This window comes from Chionomys nivalis, chromosome 15, assembly GCF_950005125.1.
Source record: "Chionomys nivalis chromosome 15, mChiNiv1.1, whole genome shotgun sequence".
Lineage (NCBI taxonomy): Eukaryota > Metazoa > Chordata > Mammalia > Rodentia > Cricetidae > Chionomys > Chionomys nivalis.
Window position 1 is genome coordinate 51,081,317 of NC_080100.1, and position 18,629 is coordinate 51,099,945.

General features: G+C 39.0%; 1 protein-coding gene across 2 annotated transcripts in view; it reads right to left on the bottom strand.

Moving 5' to 3' along the window:
- Ap3b1 (adaptor related protein complex 3 subunit beta 1) overlaps positions 1-18,629 on the bottom strand; it is a 200,858-nt gene that overhangs the window by 140,373 nt on the left and 41,856 nt on the right. For both annotated transcript variants that reach the window (XM_057789797.1, XM_057789798.1), the window contains exons 4-7: positions 11,236-11,331; positions 10,545-10,705; positions 8,182-8,248; positions 3-185 (exon numbers count right to left, since the gene is read on the bottom strand). In XM_057789797.1, coding sequence (XP_057645780.1) covers positions 3-185; positions 8,182-8,248; positions 10,545-10,705; positions 11,236-11,331 — 507 coding nt within the window. The remainder of the gene's footprint in view (positions 1-2; positions 186-8,181; positions 8,249-10,544; positions 10,706-11,235; positions 11,332-18,629) is intronic.

Consider the following 18,629-nt stretch of genomic DNA (forward strand, 5'->3'; position numbering starts at 1 on the left):
ACCTCTCTCCAAGGACTGACGAACTGTGTCCGAGCGTATCGAGTCAGCATGTGGATTATGACAACCTGCCCCCACTCCTCGACATCTACCAGTAGGTTACAAAGCTTGCGGTAATTCCTGTGGATCAGATCGATTCTATCCGGGCACACTTCTTCAAAAGCCATCACCACACTGCCAGCTACCAGCTGAGAAGAAAGAAAGAGTGACTCATTGAAATACACACAGTCCATCCAAGATCCTACTGGGGTACTGCACTAGCACAGTCATGTTAGGACAATGTGGAGAGCTTTAGTCATTCACTTAAACCAAGTAATAAAAAAAAAGTACCATTTTCTTAAATAATACTCTTAAGACCTGTAATTAGTATGGAAAACGAGTCTTCTTCTGAAGAGAGATAAATTCAGTTTGTTTTATTTTATCGGGTTAAATTCTAATAATAGCTTGTAAATGTGTTTAATATTAGTAATTCAGTTTTGGGATTTTGTTTGTTTGCTTTGTTGTTGTTGTTGTTGTTTGGTTTTTGGAGAGAGGGTTTCTCTGTATAACAGCTCTGGTTGTCCTGGAATCTGCTTTGTAGAGCAGGATGGCCTCAAACTCACAGAGATTCGTCTGCCTCTCCCTCCCAAGTGCTGGGATTAAAGATGTGTGCCACCACCACCCAAATTTAAATTGTAAAGATGCTTTCTTAGCTTGTATCAACATTCAGAAAGAGATTCAAGACACTCTCAATGTCAGTTTAAAGTGAAAATAGCAGTGATTCAGCATTTACATTAGAAAGTACACAAAGAACTTAGTGTTCAATGCAAAAACACCTCCAAATCTCACACATTTTAGTCCATTTGTTTTACCAATATAATTTATTTTCAAAGACAACAGAGTGACTGAAATGCTAGTATATCATGCATAAAAATCAGAATAACGTATTGCCAAAAGAGGGCAGCTTCCCCCAGGCCAATTAATGAAATCACAAATGTAGACTTCTGAATAGTTATGCTCTTACAAATCTTGGGTGAAACTAAGGTTCCTTCAGTATAAAGGTACAAGGCAAGCAGAATATTTAATATACAGATTCTTCTAAATGTATACCATATATACATACAGTTAGCCAACAGTGTAATACGGTTTTGAAAAAAACGAATTAATATATTCTTCTAAACACTAGGGATTTTCCTTTTAGTATCTAAAATTTCCCCAATGACTAAAAATAAACAATTAAATAGAAATATAACTTATTGAAATGGTACTTTTTGAGAAATATTAGCTACAATGATATTCATATTTCAAGTGTTTGTCCCTCTACTTGGTTACCATTTACTTTATTAATATGCAACCAACAACACAATTGAAAGAAAACAGCTCAGAATATAGACTTGCTATTATGCTAAACAAGTTGCAAGTCCTGCGGGGATTTTCTGAATTACCAATCAGTATAAACGTGAAGCCGCATTTATTGACTCCAGCCCAACCCATGTACTGGTGCCTGCTGGTCCCAGCATGTATCCGCCTCAGTCGAAAAAGCAAAGAATTGATTATTTGTGTGAGCTAAATAAAAATGTATTATACATCTAGTTTCCTATTTGCTATTGATATGGAAAGCAAGTTAAATGCATGTTTTCAATGCCACATTTTGATATGTACTGAATCAATTACTCTTCAAATATATTTGTAGCAACTTACAACCTGTGATTGTGAGATTAAAATTAACAAATTAAAAATATCTTAAATTAACCAAGTTTAGAACATCAACTATAAAATAAATTACTATTTATGAGTTATAAACATGTATATATATATTTTATATACAAATCCACAATTACTATCATTATATATAATAACTGCTATAAGAGTAAACTACAAAAATGACTTAGACTAATCTATGAACCTGAACTCATTTTCGTTTTTTAAATGCTATATAAAATCAAGGTTTTTTTTTTAAATCATTAAGTATTTTATTTCAAGTGATTAGACATCAAACAATGAGATGGAAAATCAGCTGCTACAGGACATTAAATTTATCAAGCCACAACAGCAAGCATGTAACTGTAGGACACTAAATATCCTAAAACACCCAAGGAATCCCAGGAAGGAAGGAAAATCATCATTTAGGTACAAATAAGGCTCAAGGAAACACTAAAGATAGGAAGGATGCGAAAAGAGCATCATCACAAAATACCACTGGTCGTTCCAATCACTTCATTGTGTTGTTTGTTTGTTTTAAACAATCTGAGATTTTGATAAACACCAGCAGAAGAATTGATCATTTAGGTCTATTAAATGTTCAATATCCATAAAACATTCAGAATTAAAATAAAATGGTCTAATCAGATTTCAAAACCAAAAATATTGGTTTCCAAAAAACAAACAGTTAATTTCCATCTCACTGTGTCAATAGGAGCTCTTCACACAGTGGGAATAAATCAAGCCAACAAAACCGCAATGAGCTCATCAAATCCAAACACAGCTTTCCATTTATGTATTTTTTATATTAAAGCAATAAACGTAGTTCATTTATCTCCCCTTGGTTGCCACGTTTTCTGTGCTGTTGCTATGAACTTCAGCCATTAGCTGTGCTCCAAGGTAAACTACATGAGCCATCAACAAAAGTGACATCCCATCTATGGAGTTCATATTTTCTCTAGATTATCTATGCTAGTTGACAAGCTGGTAATGAAAAAAATCACACTAAGCAAATGGTTCCTCTAATAACAATAAATTTTCTATAAAATTATGAAGGGTACAAAACGTTTCCTTGCATCCATTTTGTCATGAATTCTAATTAACGTTACAAAAATCTGAGTGCTGGGTCATCACAAGAAGTGCATCACAGTTTGATTGATAAGATGGTATAAGTTAGCCAATGCTGCCAAGATTTTCTTCCCTTAAATTAATGGCCATCCAACCTGCTCTAATCATACAGCCCAAATGATATTCCCCTTCTTATTTCAATTTTCTTGAGGCATGGAAAATAGAAAAGATCAGTCATTTATCTTCTAATAGCTGGATAATAGATCTATCACAATAAAACATCTGCACAAACTCGGGGGTGGGCTTTTCTCTTTTCCCCAGAACAGTGAGGCTTTTACCAGCATTGAATCAATAATTTAGAAAATGCTATCTTACTCCTACAATTTAGCTATGAACTATCAACCTATTCATTCGAAAGTAATCTACAGCTAAAATTAAGAAATCTTTGAGTCATCAAAAATACATAAACAACTCATCTTTTCAGAACACATTAATGTAATTTATGTTCCTGAGAAAGTTAATCTCCATTAATACAATTTCTTTGAAATTAACTTGAAATAAACAAACAAAAAAAAACACAATAAATAAGTACTACCATGCCTCTGACGCATTCTAAATATCTGGTTCCATGTTTTTAATGCTTAACAAATATGAATTTCTACATTTCAAAGAAAAATAAACAAGTGTTCTAGATTTAAGAATGCATTTATAATGGAACATTTGGAAAGGTTTATGGTAAAGTATATTGTGCTAAACACACAAGGCAGATGAAAGTGGTGTAAATCCAGAAAGATATAACAAAAATTATACTAACAAATACTGTAATCACTGACAGGAATGACAAAAATACAGGAAAAATATTTCATTCTAATTCCACCACCTAGAAAGCATGTGTAAGCTTTCTAAATCTCTTTATAAACACAAAAACACCTTCAAACAATAGTTACTTAAATGACACTACCATGCTTGACCGGCTGTTACCATAATCGTGTGCCTGAATCCAAAGTGATTTCTTTTTAGGGAAAAACTGCACACTTGTCTTGTTGAGCCATATGCTTCTCACACACTAAAAGACCTTAGAGATCTCAATTTTAAAAAACCCTCCCTAGGCTAAGAAAAGCAACAGACGGTACCTCCCCAAATCAACAGAGCTTAAATAAACAAGTTTAAATATACTGACATCTTTCACAAACCAAACTTTCAGTAACAGAAAAACCATAATTATAATGGTCCCCATACTGTGCCAGTGAATAAATTTCTCAAAATGTGAAAATAATTAGATCAGCTCATTTGATTAGAAAATTTTTAAATTTATGTAATTTGTGATTCTTTATTAATTTTTTAAAAATAGATTCTTTCACAATTGCATACATATATACTGTGCTCTGAGAAAACACTCCCCATTGTCCTCTTAGCCCACAAACCCCTTCTCCCCAATAAATCCCACACATATATTGACAAGTTTTATTTTTTGGGGGGGGGTGTCTATGATTCTTCATTTTTAGTGTTGATGTTAACATTGTAAGTATGGGGAGAATGTACCTGTCTTCTCTCAATGAGTATTACACAGAGCCAATACAACAAGTTAATGAAAGTAGGCATAAGAATATATAAAATATATGGATAGATAAACTGCATGTTTATAAGATATAATAGATATGTTTATATATCTATATAGATACATAGAGACAGATATAATGTAAAGATATAACAATATATTTTTAATCTTTACACAGTAGAATATAATCACACAAAAGAGAAATAATCAATGAACATTCTTAAAAGACTACTTAATACTTAAATACTGGTTAGCCAAGTTAATGCTACCTAGAAAAAGTTGAATTCAAACCCCTTAATCTAAATCCTAAAAAAAAGAAGAAGAAAAAGAAGAAGAATCAGGCTGAAGATTTAGTCCACTCAGTAAGATGCTTGCCTTGTGAGCAGAGGGACCTGGATTCAATCGCCAAAACTGTCATAAACACCCACACACAGTGGCACATGACTAATTCCAGGGGTGGGAAGAACAGTCATGTGCAGTGGCACATGTCTGCAATCCCAGGGTGGGAAGGTAGAGATGGGAGGATCCCTTGGGGTACTTGATGAGCTCAGGACAACAAGAGATCTTGTCTCTAAAACCAAAGTGGGAAAGAAATCCCGGCTGTTAAAATAATGTCCCAAACCCCAGACAGGTCTCCCTGGGAACAGTGACTATGGAGAAAAAAAAGACCCCCTCCCCCCAATAGTATCAGATAGCAAACTACTATCACTAACAATATAATAAATAATGTAAGAACTAACCATTAAATACTACTAAAGATATGTATTAAATGGTTTTCCCTTATTTTGAAAATAAATGATCAGGACCAAAAGCGGGCACTCGAATCTACAAAAAATGATATCCATTACACTCCTTGGAGTCATGTTCTTCTCAGTCAGAATAGTTTTAACACCTTGTGCTGTAGAGACAGGAGGAGAGTTTGTATATAATAGCTATTTAAAGTCAAAACAACTTCATGAATTAGAAGCTATAAACCTGACAAAAACATAATGGAACATAAACCAAATTTGATTCTAATACCTAAAACTGTAGCTCAGACCCATGAGAGTCAGATCCAGCCTAGCTATTGTGGTGTGATCCCAGACGTGGGAGAGGGGAGGAAGAGGATCAGAAGTGCAGGGGGGGGGGGTTGCAGCAAGTTCAAGGCTAGCCTGATCTACAGAGCAAGTCTGGGGCCAGCCAAGGAATCAAGGACCTTGTTTCAATGAAACAACAGAGCACAACAAAAGGCTAGGGGGAGGCAACAGATACCCTATCTAGAGAGATGTGAGTACTTATGGACGTTTCCCACAGCATAGCCTCCAAATCCCTTCCCCACCTGCCCCGTTTTGTTTTGTTATCCTGATGCAGCTGTCAGGGAACTGACTGTGGGCCAAACTGACCTTGAACCCACAGAGATTCACCTGCCTCAACCTCCCTAGTGTTGGTATTAAAGGCGTGAGCCACTATACCCAGGTACCTTCAAATTTCTTTAAATTTTTCATGGAGCAGAAATAATGGTAAACTACGTGCAAATTCAGGGAACTTCTAAATCTCACGATTCTCCATAGTACTTAGCAAATGTCCTATTGATAAAAGAAAAGAAGTACATTTAAAACTACAATTAAGTTATCTGAATATTGATAACAGGCTTTATATTCGGATCCCTGAAGCAAACAACATGCCTGTCAAACAGCAGACAAAACGCCATGATTTTTCTCAGGTAACATAATGAGTTTGTCTATATTTGATCCTTCCTATATATCAACTATGCATAGAAAAATACAATGAAGATTTCTAATACATTCTGTACTGAAAAAGTTTGGATGGCTTAGGAATGGAATCCAATGACTGTCATGTATAACTCTGACAGCATAATGATAATATCAAGATAAGCAGTGAAGAAATAAGAGACATGAAGTATTTACTAAAACACGCGTTTAGTGCAAACAAGCAGGAAAGGGAGAATGAAAAATCACAAGACTAAAAAACAAGAGAAAAGGCAGCTAAAATCCAATTAACTCAATTAACCTAGCACTAAGTATAAGTAAATGAATTATTCCAATCAGAAAGCAGTTACGGTCAGATTTAATTAAAAGTCAAAAGGCATCTATATATGCTACCTAGACAAGGCAACTAGATAGGAAAATACAATTTAGATGGGCGGTGGTGGCATATGCCTTTATTCCTAGCACTTGGGAGGCAAAGGCAGGTGGATCTCGGAGTTTGAGGCCATCCCAGACTACAGATCAAGTTCCAGGATAGCCAGGGCTACACACAGAGAAACCCTGTCTCAAAAAATCAAAAATATATAACTTAAATGTGAAAGTCTGGAAAATGAAAGTGTGAGAACAATCATAAATTAGACTAACTATATAAAACAACAGACATTAGTGATAAAAACAACTTATAAACAATAAGATAAAGTATAAAATATGTATCAACATCAGAGCTCCTAAATACACAAAGCAAACACTGATAGAACTGAAGAGAAATTCCAATACCCCACTTTTCAACAGGAACAACAAGAATGGGCCTGCAAATGGCTCAGTGGGAAAAACCTACCACTAAGATCATGACCACAGGCCTGAGCCAGAACCCACATGAGGGAAAGAGGGAACCAGGTCTGCAAGTAGTCTTCTGACTGCCGCCCACACTCTGCAGCAGGTACGTCCACACACACACACAGGCACGCATACAAGATAAACAAGTACAATTAAAATAATAAAGGAGCCATACTGAATGGCAATATTCCATGTTCTCTAGCATGACATATGATCACTTCCTAGGTAGTTTGAGTTGTGAGCAGTGGGTACAGAAGCCCTAAGGCATCAGCAGTTTAATGCCTCCAGCCACCCATTCACACCCCATAGGTTACCTCTATTCCTAAGTGCTATGGGACAATGGATTTGTACTTTGTAAAGATTTGTCACTTGTATTTTAATAAAATTCTGACTGGCCAGTAGCCAGGCAGGAAGTATAGGCGGGTGACGAGAACAGGAGAATTCTGGCACAGAGAATGCCTCACTGATAAAGGTACCAAGCCATGTGGCTAACACAGACAAGAATTATGGGTTAATGTAGGATGTAAGAGTTAATAAGAAGCCTGAGCTAATACGCCAACCACTTTATGATTAATGTAGACCTCTGTGTGTTTTCTTTGGGACTGAATGGCTGCAGGAAAAGGAGGGACAGAAATCTCAGTCAACACCTAAGTCTTGTTATCTGCCAATGCATACATAAATTGAGCATGGAAAAGGGATAGATGTGGATATACACAGTCTCAAAAGACTATGCATTTTAGTTAGAATAGTAACTGTTAGAAACAAAGAAAAATTGAGCCTTGTTTAACTATAAATTTTTTTTAGGGAAGAAATATTTGAGAACTGCTTTAATATTTTAGAAAATGTGCAGAAGCTGGGCATCCTAGAGCATGTCTGTAACCTCAGTGCTGAGAAGCTGTGGTCAAACTGCCATGAAGTAGAGGCCAATCTGGTAGACACAGTAAGTTCTAGGTTGGCCTGGCCCATGTATGAGACCCTCTCTTAAAAACCAGCAGCCAACAAACTAATAGCAAGAACAAAAGAAAAAAGAACATTTGTAATACCAAAACGTCCTCTCTCTGCTGTTCAAAAGGTCTTTAGTTCTTGGTTTGTTTGGGGTTGGGGTTTTTGTTGTTGAGACAGGCTCTCACACTTTGGTCCTAGGTAACTTAGAATTCACTGTGTACAGCAGGCTGGCTTCAAACTCACAAAGATCACCTGCCTCTCTGTCCCAACTGTTGGAATTAAAGGGGTGTGCTAATATGCTCAACTGAAATACTGTAGACGTGAACATCTACCATGATAAATCATAGTAAAATAAAACACAATTCAGCGACGTCAGAAGATAATACTCACAGTGCTCTTGTCTTTCAGAAGCTTCTCGATGACTTCAATTAACATTTCCTTCTGCTCTGGATCAAGACTAAAATGTTAAAAGAAATAAATAAGTCACGTGCATTTATTGCCCTTCATTCTAACATTCCATGACACTTATCACTTCAAGACTGCTGAGGCTGGCCGGGGGTGGGAGTGCACACACCTTTAATCCCGGCACACAAGAGACAGAGGCAGGTGGATCTCTGAGTTTGAGGCCAGCCTCATTTATAGAATGAGTTCCAGGACACCCAAAACTATACAGAGAAACCCTGTCTCAAAAAACCAAAACCAAACAAAACAAAACACACAGAAAGAAAGAAAGAAAGAAAGAAAGAAAGAAAGAAAGAAAGAAAGAAGAAAGAAAGAAAGAAAGAAAGAAAGAGGAATGCTGAGGTGTTCTAAAAGAACAGTGAGAGCCGGGCGGTGGTGGCGCACGCCTTTAATCCCAGCACTCGGGAGGCAGAGGCAAGCGGATCTCTGTGAGTTCGAGACCAGCCTGGTCTACAGAGCTAGTTCCAGGACAGGCTCCAAAGCCACAGAGAAACCCTGTCTCGAAAAACCAAAAAAAAAAAAAAAAAAAAAAAGAACAGTGAGGTTTCCAGACACAGACATCTTAGTAAGATGGGTGGGTTTTCTAGTTAATGAGTTACTTTTCCCCTCTAAAGGTGCTCATGTTAACTAAACCAGGTGTTAATCACTTCCAAAGCCAGCTGCAGAACTCTAAGGAAGTAGCTGAAAGTATCTGATTGGAAATTCCCTTTTTATCTCAAGGAGGAAAAGTAAGAGACAGTAAGTGGTTTTTTAAACTATAGTTGTGTAACTGCCAAAAACAAAGAGCACCTTTAGAGGTGCTCTAAATTACCTTAGCCTGCTAACAGACAGGCATTATGAGGCTGCCACCTAAGCCCAAGGGCAAACGGGGTCAGACTATGTGAAACATCTGACAGAGATGAGAAGCAGCAGTGCTAAGGACCCTCACAGCAGGGGACAGGGAGTGGACAGTGAGCTGCTGCTGGCCACTAGGAGCACTTTTAAACCATTACTGCGACTTTACATTGCTTTTAAAATGTTTTATTGCGTGCATTTATGAAAGGGGGGAAGTTTCCATGTGAAATAACGTGCATGTGGCAAATGCGGTTGATTTCCACCTTAAAAATAGGAATGCTATTCACTCCGCTGATTTCATGCATGTAACTTGTTTGACACAACACTGAGAGCCCACCAGAAACAAAAGCAGTAGCTTGCAGAGAGATAAAAGAAAACAGAAACACATTATGATACATAACTTGTACTAGACAGTATTTTTTTCACAGAGATCATGATATTTGCTAATATTGTCAATAGCATATAATTTAAAGTCACTGAATGGGGAAGAGAGATGGCTCAGCAGTTAGGCACCGTGGGTCCTAAGCTCAATTTTCGGCACCCTCATAGCTGTTCACAACTGTAACTCTAGCACCAGGGGATCCAATGCCCTCTTCTGGCCTCCATGGGTACTGTATGCACATGGAGCACAGAGATATATGTAGGCAAAACACCCAGACACATAAAAGTTAAAAAAAAATTGCAAGACCCTGGCTCAAAACAAAAACACTACAAAAAAAAAGTATGTAATAAAATAGCTCTGGGCAAGAATCACACTCCACAGAGTGAGCAGCAGAAACAAAGGTGGAAAGAAAACAAAGAGAGTTGTAAGCAAACACATAAAATTCTACTCTGTAGTAAACAAGGGGATTTCTCTCCTCCCACGCCCCTGCATTCCATGTATGTGAGTGTGTGGCTGCATGCACCTGCATATACATATTCTTAGGGCAGGGGAGGACGCTGGTGTCTTCTTCAATGGTTCTATGCCTTATTGCCTTGAGACAAGGTGTCTCACTGAACCATCCGCTGCTCACCACTGCTCAGGCTGGCTCCCAGCACCTCCTTATCTCTGCTCTCTGGAGCCGCACGACACTGGCTACATTTACAGGCACCTGCAGACATGGCTATGTAAACCTTGGGTGCTGGAGTCTGTACTCAGGCACTGGAGTTTCATACCCACTAGTCATCTCCCAGCCCTCCATTATCTGACAACACACACACATGTGCATGTAGAAGACACATTATACAAATGAGAATTCAAATTCTGATTAAAGTTATGAAACCTGAAGGAAAGAGAGGCCCTAATAAGCTCAGAAGAAAAAGTTCTCATAGGATCTCTATAAACAACACAAAATCAACAATTATTTGTAGGGAAAAAACACACACAACCAAATTCATTTACTTAGAAGGACAGGCCTCTAGTTCACAACAGTCTGTGTAATACCACGTGTGCCTACTGTAATCAACAAAGCATATACCTGTACAACTTCTGTATAGCATGGGCTGCATTCTTCCTAACATACGGTGACAGGTCAGCCGAAGCCTCCTTAATAGCCAGCATCATGATAGGCACAATAATTGGTACTCTAATACTTGACAGAACTCTCAAGGCACTTGCACGGATTAGTTGATTTGGGTCCTAAAACAGAGTGAAAATACTCATCAAATTTTCAAGTTCATTCTTTCCAGAGCATCTGCATGATACAGTTAGCAGGTGTTACAGCGCTAATCCACACAGCAGAAGAGCCTTTGAAAACAGACATTGTTGTCAGGAAACAGCGAGAAAAGGAAAGGGAATGTGTCTTTTCTGTAGTGGTTTATTAAAGTGTGGTACAATTCTAGCTGACTACCACTACACATACTAGACTTTAATCTTCCATATTAAACCCATCACAACTTTAAATGTGTTCTTTAAAACTGTCCCACTGTCTTATCGCTGCACTTTCAACCACCAGTAGCTACAACAATAAGCAGTCCTCCTATACACGACAATGATCTGTGGCAAGATTCCACGTGGTATACAGAGATCATTTTCCAAGGCCACTGAGTCTGCGCTCTGGGAGGCCCCTTAACTCCTCCAAGCCACAGCTAGGCAGGTAGTAGATTATTGTCCCGTTTCTTTGAAGGACACTCCTCCAACTGTGCAGATGCCTTGTCGCTCCCACCTACCTTCAGAGCTCGCTGGAAAGTGCTAATGGACAGGAGCGCCAGGTCCTGCTGTTCCTCAGCATATCGGACGAGGTAAACATACACCAACTTCTTGATCTATTTGGAGGGAAAAAAAAGTCATTCACTCCCACCAGGATGAAAATTCAAAACTCAATATTTTATAAACCAAAATCCATTCTCAATTTTCCTCAAATAAGTAACTGAATCTGGTCACAGCTTAGCCTGTAAAAGTAGATGCTATTTTGTATGATAATGAAAGCAAGCAAAAAAGTCTGTGAAGCAAGTATTTTTTGTAGCAAAATTCTGTCAATGTATCTCTTCCTTTCACATTGAGTTTGTTTAATCTCTCAGAAAAAAATGTATAATATGAAATATCAACTGGCCAAAAAAAGTTGAAAATCAAAGGCCTTCACCATCTGGTACTGAAGGTTACATTTCAACATCTATCAAATAGCACCAACTCCTTTAATGGTAGCAGTCACATTCCAATGTATATTACATGATAGTTTCAGCTTAATAGGATAATATGTGAGAATAATACCAATTTAATGTAATAACAATTCTAAAGAGACGAGACTGGTCAGTGTTCTGGAAAAACCTTTAAAGACAATTTAATGAGGTTTACAGCTCTTCCTTCACCCCATCGGTGGTGGGAGGAGGAGGGAGAAGTGGAGGAGGTGGTGGTGGAGGAGAATCTGGTGGTGATCGAGAAGGATGCAGGTGTGGTGGTGATAACAAGAACCGGGATCTTGTGCTTGCTAAGCACATACTATCACCAAGTTACTCTCTCAGTCCCCAGTTCCTCTTGATATAATGTGGTTATAAGTTCCTTCACTATGCTGTTTGTTCCCTCATAAACATACCCTATTGTCTGTTTCTCTCCATGTGGCACTCCAAACTAAAATAAGGTCTAAGCAGAACAAACTAGGAAAGAACTCTGCTCCTGGTGAAGCCTCCACTAAAACAACCAAGGATAAAAACTATCCACATTCCCGAGTGCAGTGCTGGAAAGCTCTGCTGCATCCACTTTCCCCACTGCAGTGGCGGGAAGCCCTGCTGTATCCACTTTACCCACTGCAGTGGCGGGAAGCCCTGATATATCCACTTTCCCAAGGGCAATGGCGGGAAACCAACTGTATCTGCTTTCCCAAGGGCAGTGGTGGGAAACCCACTTTATCTGCTTTCCCAAGGGCAGTGGCGGGAAGCCCCACCATATCCACTTTGCTGAGTGCAGTGCTGGGAAGCCTGGCTGTATCTGCTTTCCCAGGGGCAGTGGTGGGAAACCCATTGTATCTGCTTTCCCAAGCATAATGCCAGGAGCCCCACTGAATATGAACAGCTGTGCTTTTAAGTTTTCCAGTTTCAATCTCTTAAATGAAAAGCAAGGCTGTGCATTCATCTATAGGAAAGTTCAGCACCCGAGACCTGGCTCTTAATAGCATCTTGTTGAGGTAACCTCAGATGTTAATTCTATGACCCAACCTGCTTAGCCACCTTCACAACATCATAAACAAGTAAGAACTTGGGGAGCACACTTTCTATACCCTCAGAAATAGTGAATATAGAAAAAACAAATTTATATTAATCTACTCATATAACAATGTTACAGATGAAACTAATAACAAAAATATAATAATCTCTAAGTATTCATCATGGCTGACTAGTTCCACAAAAATCTCAAAAATAAAATCCAACATTTCTAACCCAGTATTCAGTATAGCTAATAATTTGCCCCAAACTTTTTTTCCCATCAAACAGAAACATCCTTGAATATAACTTGACTTTGATCCCAAACTGCACTGTTTATCTCTGGTAGCCTCTCTATCACCAGTTTTCATCTAAAATCTTCTATGAGACTAGAATTAATAAAATTCTGACTAATACATAAACAGTAAAATATATATATACTGTGCAGCTGCTACACAAAATAAAGCAAGTCTATATTTAGCATTGGAATCTACATAAAAAAAAATTTAACATGCTAAATGGTCTCAGAACAAGAAACAAAAACAAAATCATAGTCAGTTACATATCTACAGGAGGATGGAGACAAGGCTAGCACACTCAGGTCCGCCAATCACAACAATCCTCCTGCTTCAGCCACCCATGTCTTCAGGTGTGCACTACAGTGCCAGGCTGAACTAGGGATGTTTTCTAAGTTTTCGTATTTCTAGGAAAAGATAGCTTCTTCTATAGCTTTGATAACCCACAGCCAGCAGAAAAACAGGCACAAACCTGCTCAAGAGAGCAACAAAAATTCAGCTGAATGAAAAGCTTTTCAAGTCAACAATATGTGGCAGCCCCTTTGCCCCTCATGACAGGAGCAAACCAACTCCAACTGTGCCTGAGGACCAACCCTTCTCTCACAGCTGTCCACCCTTCCACAGGTGACACCAGTCCACCCAGGATGCAAGTCCACACCTTCCCAAATAAGGACTTTAAGATGAACAACTTTGTGTTCAAGGAAAATGTATCCAGATGCAAGGCTATCTCTTGTTCAGGTGAGCAACAGATTCACTGTCTTGCTACTACAGCTACTGTGTATTTCTTCAACATAACAAAGTCCCCTGGAACTTCTAGTTGGGTGATGGTCCAAGTAAAAGAAACACATACACTTTTCAAACATTTCAGTTACCAAATTCAAGAAACTGAATATCAGTACAATACTATTACCTTATAAATAACACATATTTTAAACTTCTTATATTTTAGCACACTTCTCCAATCCAGGAATCGAGCTGCATGAATGCACCATACCTTGTCAGCCATCTTCCATCTGAGGAAGCTCTTCAGCGTTTCTTTTAACCAAATACTTCTACCATCCCAGCCAGTGTTCAAATTAACCAGGAAATTATTGGTTAGAAAAGAAAAGCACTCACTGGCTCTGCTTTTATTTTTTTATTCTCCCTTATTCTTCACCTCAATCTCTCTAACTTCCCAGTTAAAACTTGCTGAGCACTTTAAGGCAGCCACCTACAAGGCCACTACTCATTTAGTGCTGACATCCCACCAAGTACAATGACCATCTCCACTCAAGGAGGCAGATTTGGCGATGGTCACAGGTGTGCCTGAGGAGGGCAGGGATACCTTCCTAGAGCCTACAAGTTCTGGTCAATGAAGAGAACCCTCCAATTTTTCAATTAAAGTATTTGTTAGGATTCAGGCATTATGCTGGCCTGTCACCTGGTAGGATGCCCTCAGGCAGTACCCTGGTCAGCCCAGAGTCCTATGGCTATGTCACTATTTAGTCTGTAAGCAGGTGCAAAAGGCCCCTTTAAGAGACAAACTTGGCCCATTCCCACTTGCATCCTCTCCCTTCTTGTGAAGAGGCTCTCTCTCTTCCTTTCCTCCCTCTGCCTTCCATTCCCCGACTCCCTTTTTCTCAATAAAACTCCCCACCAAAAGCTCTGTCTCATGGCACATTTGTCTCTCGTCAGCTGTGGGCCTCTCATCTCCTTTCTACCCAAGTCCCTCTTCCACAGAATCGTAACAGTATTCCCCAAGTAAAGGTTTTGTTAGTACCCTTCCCCAGGACACCTGAAAACCTAGTAAAATTACACAATCCAAGAATAAACTTCTCATAAAATATTGGCTTTTTTGCACTTTGAGATTGGATCTCACTATAGTCTAAACTAGCCAGGAACTCATGATCCTTGTGACCACCTCAGTGCTGGGACTACAGAGAACTATACTCAGATCTCTTATTCTTTAAGGCAGGAAAAAAAAAAAAAAAACAAACATTTTTTATTTATAGATGAACATTCTAAATCATCTAAGTTTTAATAAATCATGGGCTCAAATTCACACATGATGTCCAATATATAGTTTTGCTAAGAAGGATCCAATATTTTAACTCCAAGAACAGATTTACACTGTGGAGCCTAGCCTGGATGCTCCTGTTCACAAGCCAACAGGAGAGGCTACCCTATGACATCAGAGTGTGTTGTTCCAGGATCCCTGTCAATACTCTATGACCTCAGCATGCTTCCTTCTATCATCCCCAGTGATACTCTATGATCTCAGCGTGCCTCCTTTTACCATCCCCACTGATACTCTATGACGTCAGCATGCCTCCTTCTACCATCCCCACTGATACTCTATGACCTCAGCGTGCCTCCTTCTACCATCCCCACTGATACTCTATGACCTCAGCGTGCCTCCTTCTACCATCCCCACTGATACTCTATGACCTCAGCGTGCCTCCTTCTACCATCCCCACTGATACTCTATGATGTCAGCGTGCCTCCTTCCAGGATCGCCACTGATACTCTATAATATCAGTGTGCCTCATTCTAGGATCCCCACTGATACTCTTTGATGTCAGCATGCCAGTTCTAGGATCCCCAGTGATACTCTATGGCCTCAGTGTGTCTCGTTCTAGGATCCCCAGTGATACTCTATGATGTCAGCGTGTCTTGTTCTAGGATCCCCACTGATACTCTATGACGTCAGCGTGCCCCCTTCCAGGATCACCGTCATTACTCTATAACATTAGGGTGCCTCATTTCAGGATTCCCCACACCACCTCTATTAGCTTTCAGGTTAAATTCCCAATCAGACTACATATGATTTCTTTTGGTCAAATAGGTGCTTCTCAAAGTTCAGAATTTGCACAATCTAAAAATAAAGACATATGCAATACTGTTCCATTAAATGATCTCAAGCAAAAAAATATTTTTTTTACATAAGATACAAACCATAGGTTCCAAAACCAAGCAAGACCAGTTTAGGGAGAAAACAAAACAAGGTGAGAGTGGTCATTTTAAAAGTAAAATAAGCCAAAATATCCAAACCATAACTAACATTTTTGATTCAAAATAATATTTTAAGTTCTTGGTGTCATAGTTTTTATGCAATGATTGACAGATATTTATTGGAAAACAGATGACCAGAACTCCCCAACCAGAGTTTTAAGTTCCTTAGGATACAGCACTTCTGGATGGCAGACAGGTTGACAGGTTAATAGCAAGTTCACGTCTCCGTCAGAAAGTCCTCAAATCACCTTGGAATGAACGTGCTGGAGTTAAACTGTGTGCTGTCGGGGCTCATCAGATTTCCAAAAACAGCTCAGCAGCCACCAGATGACTCACATCCCAATTCAACATCACAGGACCAACAAAAATTAGGGCTTTCCAAACAGGTTACTACATCTAGGATCTAATGTTCCCAACAGCTGTTTAGTCACTGAACAGCAATGTCTAAAAGCCACCAATACACTACTAGGAACCACAGATATTAGAGTGATTATGTAACTTGTTTTATTTGTCTGTAGCAATCACTTAAAGTGTTCTTTGTCCCTACTAATTATGTTCAGAGCTGATGCTACACTTCACAGCAAAGTTTTAAAGGAGAAACATTAAGTCCAGATCTCGCTGGAATTTATTTGTCAACACCTTTGTTTATCAGGATAGTCAGCTAGCTTTAAAATTGTATTACGGACTCCAAAACTCATCTAAGATTTATAATGGGTACACTGAAACATTCAGAACCACAGCTGGGTAGCAGGCTTCCCTATAATTACTCAGTATTGGAGAAGGATTTCTGCAACTGTTATAGCAAAAAGCATAACAATATTAAATCACAGAAGGTTGCAAAACACTAAATTTGTTCCAGTTCTGTTATAAGAATCAATCAATATTGACCACAAGAGGCCTATGCACTGCCAGGCTGCAGGTGTGCGTAGAAAGCCTACTTTTCCTGAGACCATTCTGTGGGCAGAAATGGGAGTAGTTAAAGGTCCGTGACTACGCCACTCTGCGATCAGTTACTTTCATTCAATGTTACAACACTCCTTGCTGTAAAGCTAATCATAGTAGAGCCCCAGCAGTCTGGAGGAACACAGGCAGATCTGTTTGATTAGCTTATCGATATCACTACAGCAAACTTCATGAGCTATTGACTGAAGCTTTGATTATTTTGTACTATAAGCACTGACTGCTTACTAGGTCACTTTTGATATTATTTGACATCTAATGCCAGGTGATGTACTATGCAGCTCACCTGTGTGTCTAAAGCAGCATATACTTATAAAAATAAAATTTCTCACTTGGCAGCAAGGAAATATCAATCCTCTCAGCACAAATTTCTAAGACGTCTCTAACAGTTTTTCCTTAAGAGTAGAAGATGAAGTATGTTTCATAAAAAAAATCACAAGATTTTAAAGAACAAAAGGTATCAAAAAACAAGCAGCCCAGGGCTGCACAGAGGAATCAGAGGTTAAGTGCACTTGCTGTTCTTGCAGAGGACATGGATTCAATTTCCAGCAACCACATGGTAGCTTACAACCATCTGCAACTCCAGTTCCAGAGGACCCAGCACCACCTTCTGGCTGTCGTAGGCATTGCACACGCATGGCACAAAGACATGCACATAAAATAAAATTAAGTCTTTAAAAGGAAAAGCTTAAAAATAGTATTTTTTAAAATTTTATTGATTTTTATTGAGCTCTACATTTTTCTCTGCTCCCCTCCCTGCCTCTCCCCTCCCTTTCAACCCTTTCCCAAGATCCCCATGCTCCCAATTTACTCAGGAGCTCTTGTCTTTTTCTACTTCCCATATAGATTAGATCTATGTAAGTCTCTCTTAGTGCTGTCACTGTTATCTAGGTTCTCTGGGATTGTGACTTATAGGCTGTTTTTCTTTGCTTTATGCTTAACTACTTATGAGTGAGTACATGTGATAATTGTCTTTCTGTATCTGGGTTACCTCACTCAAAATGATTTTTGAGTTTTCTTTGCTTTATGCTTAAAAACTACTTATGAGTGAGTACATGTGATAACTGTCTTTCTGTATCTGTGTTACCTCACTCAAAAATGATGTTTCCTAGCTCCATCCATCAAAAATAGTATTTCTGCTAAAACTTTTCTCACAGAAAATCAGTCAACGTACCAGAGCCTGAGCACAAAGGAGCAAAAAGAATAAACAGCAAGGTTTTCCTACTGTAACTACATGCCAAGATAAAACAGCACTGAATGAGCAAGGACTAATGCAAACTTTCCACAATGAGAAGTCTGGAATATCAAGCTCACCAGCTCCACAGACTTGCTCGTTCCTATCCATATCCATAACCACACAAAAGGCCGTCAACACACTGGATACCTCACCAAGCATGTGCTAAGGAGGGGTCAGATACTAAGGTTGGAAAGCAAGCACCAAACACAAAGCATGGCGCTCGCTAAGTCTCACAGAGCTGGTCACCTATATGAAGCACTAACAACCTCCCCACAGATGTGCTTTTTATACAGTAGTGATCATCACTGAGAGACACTATTCCAGATGTGTTTTTTATATAGTAGTGATCATCACTGAGAGACACTATTCCTGTAACACTAGGTCCAGCTTCAACTCTGCTGCACAAGTTTTAGAAGTCAAAAAGTCAAATCTGCTCTGCAGCA